Source organism: Lemur catta, chromosome 26, assembly GCF_020740605.2.
Source record: "Lemur catta isolate mLemCat1 chromosome 26, mLemCat1.pri, whole genome shotgun sequence".
NCBI lineage: Eukaryota > Metazoa > Chordata > Mammalia > Primates > Lemuridae > Lemur > Lemur catta.
The window spans coordinates 7,625,697-7,637,024 of NC_059153.1; the positions used below are offsets into that span (position 1 = coordinate 7,625,697).

At 40.5% G+C, this 11,328-nt stretch overlaps 1 protein-coding gene across 7 annotated transcripts in view; it reads right to left on the reverse strand.

The window, feature by feature from the left end:
- LOC123627657 (coiled-coil domain-containing protein 144A-like) overlaps positions 1-4,585 on the reverse strand; it is a 42,619-nt gene extending 38,034 nt beyond the window's left edge. For all 7 annotated transcript variants that reach the window (XM_045537334.1, XM_045537330.1, XM_045537331.1 and 4 more), the window contains exons 1-3: positions 4,551-4,585; positions 1,167-1,260; positions 359-525 (exon numbers count right to left, since the gene is read on the reverse strand). In XM_045537334.1, the coding sequence (XP_045393290.1) occupies positions 359-415 (57 nt within the window). In that variant the 5' untranslated portion in view covers positions 416-525; positions 1,167-1,260; positions 4,551-4,585. The remainder of the gene's footprint in view (positions 1-358; positions 526-1,166; positions 1,261-4,550) is intronic.
- Between the last annotated feature and the right edge of the window lie 6,743 nt (positions 4,586-11,328).

Sequence of the window (11,328 nt, forward strand, 5' to 3'; positions counted from 1 at the left end):
ATGGGGTGAGGGGGACCCTAGAGCTCATTATTAATAGATAGTTTTATCAATTTTCTTTATGCTTATCCTGGTGCAGGTGGTCACATGGTATACCGCCAAATTATTAGTAGTTTCCCAGTCCTTATGCCACCTGGGAGACTGATAGAGGGAGTTAGGTTGATGAAGAAATAATGATTATGAGAAACTTTTCCTGAAATCCAATCATGTACATAGCAGAAATAATCTATTTCTACACACAATTACATATATGGAAAACCCTATTTTACATATGAGCTTTTCATATCATAAGTAGAAAATCAAAATGGATCAAGAACTGATCAAGAGAAAAAACAAAGAGTAGCAGTAAGTGAACCCCTACCTCTTTTTCAGGCAGACCTTTTTCTTTCTCCACAGACAGTAATTCTACTTGTAACATGTCTACCTCATTCTTAAACTTTTGCGTATCTTGCCGTAATTCTTCTTTTAGATATACTTTTGATGCTCTGTCACTGTGTGGTGAAGAACTCAAATTTTCATGATATGAACCTATGAAGTCACAACATTTTGCATGACATTAAATTACACCCATGGATAGCCGACCGTATCTGCTTGTATTGCTCTATGGTAGGGAAAAAGGAGCTCTGCAGGATCATGGGCCTCAACCATCAACGCCTTCACAACAGGAGGAGGACAGGTAGAACGGGAAAATTTTGCTCTACTTCTCTGTCAGGTTTTGGCACTGGACGCTCACTTTATATTCGTCCCACCTTTCTAATCCCCTGTTCTTCCATTTTCTGAAGAATTATTTTATTTGACCACTTTCTTTTACATCCTCCTTTTTCTCCTTCCTTCGCATACTCCCTGTACTCTTTGCCTTCCTCAGTCTTCATTTCCTCTTTGACTCCTTGCCTCCTCCTTATTTCCTGACTTCCCCCAGGTCTTAGACCATCTTGAAATGGAACTAACGATTCAGCTCCTTTCACTGACATTCTCAATTTCATCTGTTGCTAGCACCTGAGAAGATCTACAATGTGTCACCATTTCACTTCTCCTTTTCCTTACTAGGTATCTTAATAGGTGATTTTTTTTTTTTTTTTTTTGGCCTGGTAGACTAGATCAGGGCTCATGTTTTTAAACAAATGTTCTCCAAATGACTTTTTTTTTTTTTTTACAAATATGGTTCTTACCTTCTATTTGTCCATTTGCTGTATTTCTTCCTTTTTGATCTACAGCCCTAGATGAAGGACCAACATCCTTCTGTAGAGGACTCTTTGAGATACTCTGTCAAAATTTATATCAATAATGAGTTTCAATAAAAAAAAAGAAGTTTCATCAAGACTTCCATCATGTTCTAAAAAAAAAAATCTGAATCTCCTATTTTAAACCCAGTCAGATCTAAAAGGAGAAATATCTATTGAAAATTAAAACGTTTCAATAGAATACTTCATCTATGCTCTCTAGATAAAGTTTACCTCTCATCTTCATATGGGATATTGACTCTGTAATCCAAGCACAGAATGCCAAAGCAAACAGATTTCTGGACAAAATATTAACTCATGTGAATATTTTAACAAAGAACTAACTTCAAAATGCCTAACTCGACTTTGCATTCCCCACCAAAAAAGTCAACTAAAAAAAAAACCATATATATATACATATATATAAAACACATTTGCTATAATACACTCTGCATTAAGCATTTAAAATATTTCTAATTCTAGAAACATTTTAGTGTTAAAACAGAACACTTGGCATGATATGAACTTTGGAATATGTCAATAAAAATGATGATGATGATGGTTACCCTCTTCCTGCTTCCTGGTCATTCCAGGATCCTACAGGTAAAATGATGAAATGTGATCCACTGATTTCTGTGCACAATGTTGTCCTCCTAGACTTTCACATGGCTGGTTCCTTCTTCAACCATGTGAAAGTTGGCCATTTAAATGTCACCTTCAGAGAAATCTTCTCTGACTACAGAATTACACTCTCACTCCCAGCTCCACCCTAACTACGAACCTCTTTAATATTGTCTAACCTAACCTTCTCTGTTTTCTTTATATGGAGCACTTAATAAGGACTATCAAATGTTTTTTGCTTACTACCTTTTCTATTCCTACCACTGCAGTAACAGAGTTCATCTTGTACATTCAGCATCTAACCACTAAGCACATAATCTGTACTCAGTAACAGGAATTTATTCAAGGTCAACACATGTAAAATCCTATCTGGAGGGTTATCAAGTGCCAAATCACTATATTCCTATAGCACATCTCCAGTAATAGTCTGCTGAAACTTAACATACCCCAGACTAACAAGCCACATGCCCGTTCTAACTTCTCAATTCTTTTCTGGATGCTACTGCTTTCAGATTTACAAAAAACACCCTTGATATTTATTAACTCACTGAACACCAGTGTGATCATTTGACCTTACTTTTGTATACACACTTTCAGTTAAAAACTGTTTTCACATTTCTTATCACAGTTATTCATCACCCATACATACAAGGTAGATATTAGTATGACTTTTAAGAATGAGGTCACTAAAGGTCCAAGAGGATGAATCATTTTTTCCACTATTCCAGGGACAGTATGTGATACAACCAAGACACTAACCTATCTTCTGACTCCCACTCAGTGCTGGTACCACTGTGCAACAACTGCTTCTAAGAGGTCAGGCCATTTCCACCTCTTTCCACACTTGTGCCCTTACTATACATTGTCATTATTTGAAGCATGGGTGCCACAAATATATTCAATGCATTCTATTCTTGAAAATGAATTCTACTTACCTGAACATCACCAAACCAAAATGTTACTATGACACTCCTATATTTACTATTACCCACACATTTCCTTCTCCTGAAATGGTCCTTGCAGACCGAAACTAGAATATCCAAATGCATTAAAACCTTCATGTATCAAGTATTATCATTTGAACTTTCATGTTGCAAAAAATTCTCATCCAAACTGTTTCTCTCTGAGGGTAATTAGGCCACTAACACATCCAGAAGAACCAAACAATCTTACATCGGGCCATGGGGTGACCTGCAATTTTTCTATAGGTTACAGATAAACATACTTCAGAGACCAAATTGATTCCCTGTCACTTCTAAGCCTTACTTGTTACACTATACTGCCTGCACAAAGGAATGCTATAAACTGGCAGAATTGCATCATGCAGCCCTAACATACTTAGAACACAATTACTTTCTTAATAATGAGGTGAAAATGTAAGAAAATAATTCCTTCTGTATATATATACAGAGGTGAGAGTGAAAAGTCAGATCATCGCTTTTTAAGATTTAACAACGCTCGAAGCTGCCCTCAGGGAACTGGGAGCTTCCTGAGCACAGAGCACAAGGCCGCTGGCACCCTGGAGGTCCTTCTCGCTCCCCACAGACCACAGCCCACGTGGTGGGCACCATACTGCTTTCCCACCCATTGTGTGCCTCTGTGCTGCCTAGGGAGCTTCAGCCCTTCAGTTTCTCATTTCACTGGAACCCACACAAACGTGCTACACAACCCACTCAGACTGCAGCAGCCAGAGGGCACCAGTGAATCTCGGGGACCTGAGCGATCTCACAGCTGGCACATTCTGGGCAGGCTGCCTACATGTGAGAGGACAGCACCGAATCCCAGAAGGGCTCCTTGAGACACAGGTGTCAAGAATGACAGGTCTCATTCTTTTAGACCCTTCTCATCTTGCTCCTCCCTCCCTCTTCTGTCCACCGCTGCTGGCACAGCCCTGGCAGTTCCTGCAGATTTCATGCCTAGTGTAATCAGTGACATAACCAGGATGCTAACATGTCACCTGACTTCTCCTCCGTCCAGGTACCACTGTGCAGCAGCTGCTTCTATCTAAGAGGTCAAGCTCTTTCCACAGCTGTCCCCTTACTATATACGGCGTCACTAGTTCCTACCTACCCTTGTAAAAGCACAGCAGCCACAAATATATTTAGCGCATTTTGTTTTTGAAAACAAATTCTACTCATCAAAATATCACTAAATAGAATTGCTGTTATTAAACTCTCACCTATTTACTATTCCCCACACTTTTCCATCTCCTGTTTCCTCAACATCTTGACTTGACTATCCAACATTTTAAAATCTTCAGGTTTCAGGCACTATCTTTGTTAATTCCAGCTTCCAAAACATGCTACTCCAAACTCTTTCTCTTTGAATGTCATTGGACCTTTCACACGTTCACATGTACCATGCAATTTAACATTTGGCCACGGCTTGACCCGGAAGAATTCTTTAGCTTGTAGGTCAACATACTTCAAAGCCCAAATTGATTCTTTCCCACTTCTAAGCCTTATTTTTTATCCTACAGTATGATGGCCTCTTAAAAAAATACAGCAAACGAGCAGAATTATACTGTACAGCTGTCATGTCCTTAGCACACCATTATTTTCTGACCTATAAGCTGAAAATGGTAAGACGATCAGCCCTTTTATGCAAATGCAGAGGTCAGACTGTGACATCACACTACCCCTTCTTGGATTTTAACTTCACTCAATGCTTAGATTTTAACAGCATAACAACAACAACAACAAAACACAGTACCTCCGAATCCCAATCCCAAGGTGACGACGCTTCCTCTTCCTTCGGTCCAGACGTTAACAAGGACATCTTAGCTGTAAAATGTCATTCACAGAGTCATTGATGAGAACATGTGTGACAGTATGTTTCAAATACCTACATAGGTCTACTGCCATTCACTTTTATTTAGATGCAATAAAATTAACAGCAAAAAATTATTACAGAATTGATGCAGATTAGAAGAACAAAAGCTAGGCCGTTTGAAGGAATACAAGAAAAGAAAACTAATTACAGGAAATGGTGGTTACATTTGAAACCACATACGTTAACTGGTGCCTTTATAACAGTATTTACGCATGGAAAAATCTCAGAGATATTCACTGATTTACCGCTTCTGCTATTTTCACGCGTTACAGTAAAACTGACATTACATTTTTGCTCTGGTGGAGCATTTTCAATAATACTCATACCATTTTCCTCTCTTAAACCTGCTGGCCTGGTTGTCTCCTCCTGTAAAAAAAAAAAAAAGAAACGCACTTCAGAACACATTGTATTTATTCTCTCTCTCACCCACTCACTCAGTCAGATAACACACAGTCACTGTGTCTGCCAAATCATGGGCAATATTCTCGGACAAAGTGGAACATATAAACAGAAGGCAGATTCTGCCTGATATTCAAGCGGGACTTGAGATGTATGGAAGTAAATGAGAAGACAAATGGGTAAGTCACTAAGTCACCACTTCGACAAATGGACTGAACAAAGTCTAGTGAGGGCACAAAGGAGAGAACAGTCCGTTCTAACTGGGAAACTCCAGAAACGCTACAAAGAGAGGAATGGATTTTGAAAGGCACACAAAATACAGACCGAAGGTGTGAAGAATTTCTTGATATGTGGGATCAGCCCAAGGATAAGGAAGCAACCAGGCAAATAGGGGAAGCAAAATAATGTGGTAAAACTGCAAAACAGCTATAGGAAGCGGGATGGAGAGGGAAAACGGGAGAATCAGTCATGGAATGAGCATCCCCTCAATGAGGAGATGACTTACATCTTCACAAATATATTCTGAAAGGTCACGCAGGCAGCGATGGAAAGCTAAATGAACTTACCAAGGGGGGGTGGGGGGGCGGGAATCCAGAAAACAGTCTTCCAACATCATAAGTCAGAGAGTGAGTAAGCGTAATAAGATAGGAAAAATGGTGAGCAGGTAGGAGATACAGAACATGGTGAATGACAGAATTGGCGACTGGGGGGAGGACTGGAGAGCTGGACTGTTCCTCCTTGAGTCTTTCACTGCTATTTATTCGGGGTTGTTTACTGGGGTGAAGAAGCCAGATGTCGGAGTATATTACGGACAGTCAGGAAGACTCAGACAAGGGTCAAGGACAGCTTCACCTGGCAATGCGTCAAAGCTGAGGCACCCAGTGGACGTGATGCACAACACAGAGCTGGGTAAACACACTGGGCGTAGGAATCGGTAAGCTTACTCGGGAAAATAATCTGGAGTTATGAAGGTAAATATTTGAAAACCATACAAAAGTGGTAGAATTCAATAAGGCAAACATAGAAAGAACTCGCTAATTCTAGAAGGATAAGGAGAGGAGGGAAATAAGAGACGGGATGCAATTTTTCAATTACGTAACTCAGTGTTTGATTCAAGGATATGAAATATACTTTTATTTATATACGCAAATATTTACTTCCAGAAAATTGCCGGGATATGCATGTTTCAATGAAATGAAATGAAATGGCTGAATTCTACAACACTGATTCAAAATGCCAGTTCAAGAGGATTCCTTTGTAAAAATTTATCTGATGAGTGTTAAACTGTAGAAGACCTCCTTCTCCATTTGTGTGATTACAGAATTAGGAGGCATCTTTATGTGCTATTATAATGTAAAAAGGAAACATAATAGTCTATGTTCAATTTCACGTGCTTTTCCTTCTGCCCCGGTAAAGGACATACTAATAGCTTAATTTCCGCTTTATGCCAGATAGGGTAGTAGTTAAGAGTGGGAGAGAGCATCTAGTATGAAGAAAAGTAAAGGCATGATTATCCACGTTGAAGATTAAAAACCTTCAGGTACATCTACGATTGTCAAGGGGGACCCAATGTTCCTAGGAAGACAGAAGAATTTGACTGAAATGTCAAATGTACAGGGTTCCTCAGTTTTAGAGATGAATGACTGTACAGGCCAGGTGGAACAACTGCAAATACGAAAGTTCACAAAGCTTCCCGGGAGCAATGTAAAGCGTGCCCTTAGCAGGAGATATTTTTAAAATTAAAAAATCATCGCTCAGAGATGATTTTGTATACTCCTTTGGAAACCATGCCTTCAGCATGTTTCTGTGATAAAAGGTAGTTTATGTGAGCAAGCAATCGACAATTCTGTTTACGTTCACGTGGCATGTGTACATACAGGTGGCCGTTAGGTACCGATATTATTGCCACAAGATAGATCAGAGTAACTCCAGAAAGAAATATTCGCTGCATTTGTTTGTCTAAGAGGGTTGTGGCTCAAAATTGCTTCTCTGATTTCATCGAAACAGACTGAGAACCTCCTGTATATAACCTCACATTTCAATTTTCGTTAACAAAGATATCCAATCAAAGGCTTATTTATTTCTCTCTCCTTATTCTCCAAAAGATCTAAAACAGCCACCAAGATTATATCAAACAGTAAGATAAATTACTTAGGTAACTGATGGAATGACTGAACACTAAGTTGGACACGTTTACCAAGAAAGAAAAGAGTCAAAACTACTTTGCATCACGTAGGACACAGATTTTACTAGATTCAATACAAGACATCACTTTACTAAATTGAAAGGAAGTGAGGATTACATTTTCCTTACTTCCCACATGGATTCTAATTGATGCTCACTAGGTGTACACATATGAGGACTAACGTGATAATTTGAAACATTCATTTTAGTAGAACCTTAAATGATTCTCTTTTCTATATGCTAGCAACATTCAAATTACCCTCTTCTAGCAATTTTAAAATGCCCAGCTGATTAATGTTCATGACAATCATCTCAAATTCTCTTTCAGTCCTTCATTAACGTCAGGGATATGTCATTCTGAAGAATCTTTTGCACTGACTGCCTCTCGTTTCTTAATTTACATTTATTTTTGTTTTTATTTATCTATTTTTTTATTTCGGCTCATCATGGGGGTACATAAGTTCAGGTTATATACTTTGTCCATGTCCCGCCCATCCCCCTGAGTCAGAGCCTCAAGCATGTCCATTCTCCAGACAGAGTGCCTGGCACTCACCATGCAGTCATACCTCCATCCCCTCCCACCCCACCTCCCCAGTCTTAATTTGCATTTAAAAGCATTTCCATCTAGCACTCTGGGAGGCCAGGGCTGGTGGATCCTCTGAGCTCAGGAGTTCCAGACCAGCCTGAGCAAGAGCAAGACCCCCTCTCTACTAAAAATAGAGAGAAATTAGCAGGACAACTAAAAATATATAGGAAAAAATTAGCCAGGCATATTGGCGCATGCCTGTAGTCCCAGCCACTTGACAGGCTGAGGCAGGAGGATTGCTTCAGTCCAGGACTTTGAGGTTGCTGTGAGCAAGGCCGATGCCACGCCACTCTAGCCCGCTGTCTCAAAAAAAATAATAAAAATAAAAATAAAAAATAAAAGCATTTTCATCATATTTTTTAATGTGGAGAGATCCTGCTCTCATTTAACTCCACTATTTCTGAGGTGTTTTTCTACTAATCTGTCATATTGACGCTCTTTTTCAATCATTATGTTTATCTTGCCCTTCGCACATGAATTCTTCCCCTTCATTCATTCCTCCATCCACATATTTGTGGAGCAGCACTTTTGGGTTGCTTTCTAATTCTTTGCTCACACACTGGCAGCCCTGAGAATTGTTTTCTCCCACCAAAGTTTATAAATCTCAATCCTGTACATCTCTCTCTCTTGCGATTACACTGGTTTCTATGATGACCTTGAGGCCATCCACTTCTTTCTAAGATCCTTGCCAGCATGATGAGGGTCAGGGGGTGGTATGTGAACAAAGCGTGGGGAAAAGAAGGGGATTTTGTTGTTGTGGTTCCTTAAACTAACTTACCACTGTGTGACCTTTCTCAGTTGAAGACATCAAGACAGGTTGCAGACCAGGGCCATGTGTGTCAACGAAACGAGCATGAAAGCCCTGGACTTTGACTGACGTTGGAAGGCTTTCAACCACATCTCGGTGATGAGAAATACCGTCCTGTAACATGGTTTCCTTTTCTGTTCCCACACCATTATATTTGCCTTTTGGTACTGCAAAAATAAAGAGTACATGAAAATACGTGTAATTACTTAACAAGAAATAACACAATATAGGCAGTCTTGAAATAGCTTACCACTTTTCGTGATGTGCTGAGAAGTGGCCATTGGCTTCGTCAATCCTGGTTGTGCAACATTCTAGAACGAAGAACAGAAGCCTTAATAAAAATGAGTATCAACACGGGTAACTCAAGTGTAATGTTCACCATTACCAGACGAATCAACACAACGTGCACAGATTGTGGAATCACTTGAATGTAGACCCAACACTCAATTCTGTCATTATATAACACATATCTTCATATGGGGAGAGCGTTATGGGAGCTGATACAGATGTCCTCAAAATATTATCCCCCTCATCCCTACTTCATTACTATACAAACACTACGATTCATTTAGAGTATTTTCTTAACCAGAATAACCTAGGACAAAAATTTTCCGACATAGTTGAGAGCATTTCTGAAACAGCTAACATTAAGGAACTTACAGTCACCATGTGTTATATTTTTACATCCATCCACGTGATTTATATTTGTATGAATTATCTCTTGCCCATGAATATGTGGGAGTTTAGTTTTTACTAGTACCTTACCTAAAAGGATGGAGATTAAAAGTAGTGTAAGACACTTCTATCTTGTTTGACAAAAGGCTACAGAGAAATGATTGTGCCCACTCAGGTCTTTGCAAGAAAGAGAGAAATAAACAGGAATACAGCTCACATGGCACTGATGGATGAAAGAAAGGCACACATAGCTACTACAAAAGAAACCTGTACCTAAATACGGAGGCAGAGAGGGAATGAAGAGACAGACACTGAAGAAACGTCTCCTGCAAGGAAAATTTAGGTGGGTGTAAAACCATTTCAAAAGCTGCGGGCACATGGATGAACACACAAACAAAAACAAGAAACATTTCCACTCAATTATGAACGTAAATCAAGAAAGAAAAGAAAAGACATTCAGCCCAATAAGATCTATAACAGAGACTTCTGTTCATAGCACATCCACAATAATACTGACTAATATTTACGTGACAGTTACTTTTTGTCTCCACTTTTGTAGACTTTAATTTATTGCTACAAAATGAGGCATTCAAGTAGTGAAACACGGTCACATACCACTATCTGAAAGCTGTAAACTTTTAAATACAATAAGAGAAAAATAGAAACAGAAACATCCCATCAGTTTCTCCTAGGAGAAAAAAAAAAAATGGGAAAATGAGAATTCCAAACAGTAATGTGCGGCTTGTAATGATATCATGTCTTAAAGATATCTTCAGAAGCCCTCACTAGAAAGAGCACAGAGGGGAATACGGGCAGAGTGGCTGACTACAGATATCGGGCACCGGATCCTACGAGGAAGAACAGAAAGTCTCAGATGGTAAGGCACACCCCAGGTGTAATTCTAAGGACACAGTGCCAGAACCCACCACAGATCCCACGGGAAGAAGTCGCAGGGCAGGACAGGAAGGAGCAACGTTCTGGCAGAGAGAGACCCCGGAGGACCTGGGAGCCCCCCAGAAAGGGTAGTTGGGGAGGTTTGTGTTTCCTCCCCTCACACCTCTGGCAGTCTGCAGGCCCCCAAACTGTCAGGCAGCCCCTCTGTCCTCAGGAGCCCAAGTGCTGCTGCCCTCAGGGAACTGGGAGCTTCCTGAGCACAGACCACAAGGCCGCTGGCACCCTGGAGGTCCTTCTCCCTCCCCACAGACCACAGCCCACCTGGTGGGCACCATACTGCTTTCGCACCCATTGTGTGCCTCTGTGCTGCCCAGGGAGCTTCAGCCCTTCAGTTTCTCATTTCACTGGAACCCACACAAATGTGCTACACAACCCACTCAGACTGCAGCAGCCAGAGGGCACCAGTGAATCTCGGGGACCTGAGCGATCTCACAGCTGGCACATTCTGGGCAGGCTGCCTACATGTGAGAGGACAGCACCGAATCCCAGAAGGGCTCCTTGAGACACAGGTGTCAAGAATGACAGGTCTCATTCTTTTAGACCCTTCTCATCTTGCTCCTCCCTCCCTCTTCTGTCCACCGCTGCTGGCACAGCCCTGGCAGTTCCTGCAGATTTCATGCCTAGTGTAATCAGTGACATAACCAGGATGCTAACATGTCACCTGACTTCTCCTCCGTCCAGGTACCACTGTGCAGCAGCTGCTTCTATCTAAGAGGTCAAGCTCTTTCCACAGCTGTCCCCTTACTATATACGGCGTCACTAGTTCCTACCTACCCTTGTAAAAGCACAGCAGCCACAAATATATTTAGCGCATTTTGTTTTTGAAAACAAATTCTACTCATCAAAATATCACTAAATAGAATTGCTGTTATTAAACTCTCACCTATTTACTATTCCCCACACTTTTCCATCTCCTGTTTCCTCAACATCTTGACTTGACTACCCAACATTTTAAAATCTTCAGGTTTCAGGCACTATCTTTGTTAATTCCAGCTTCCAAAACATGCTACTCCAAACTCTTTCTCTTTGAATGTCATTGGACTTTTCACACG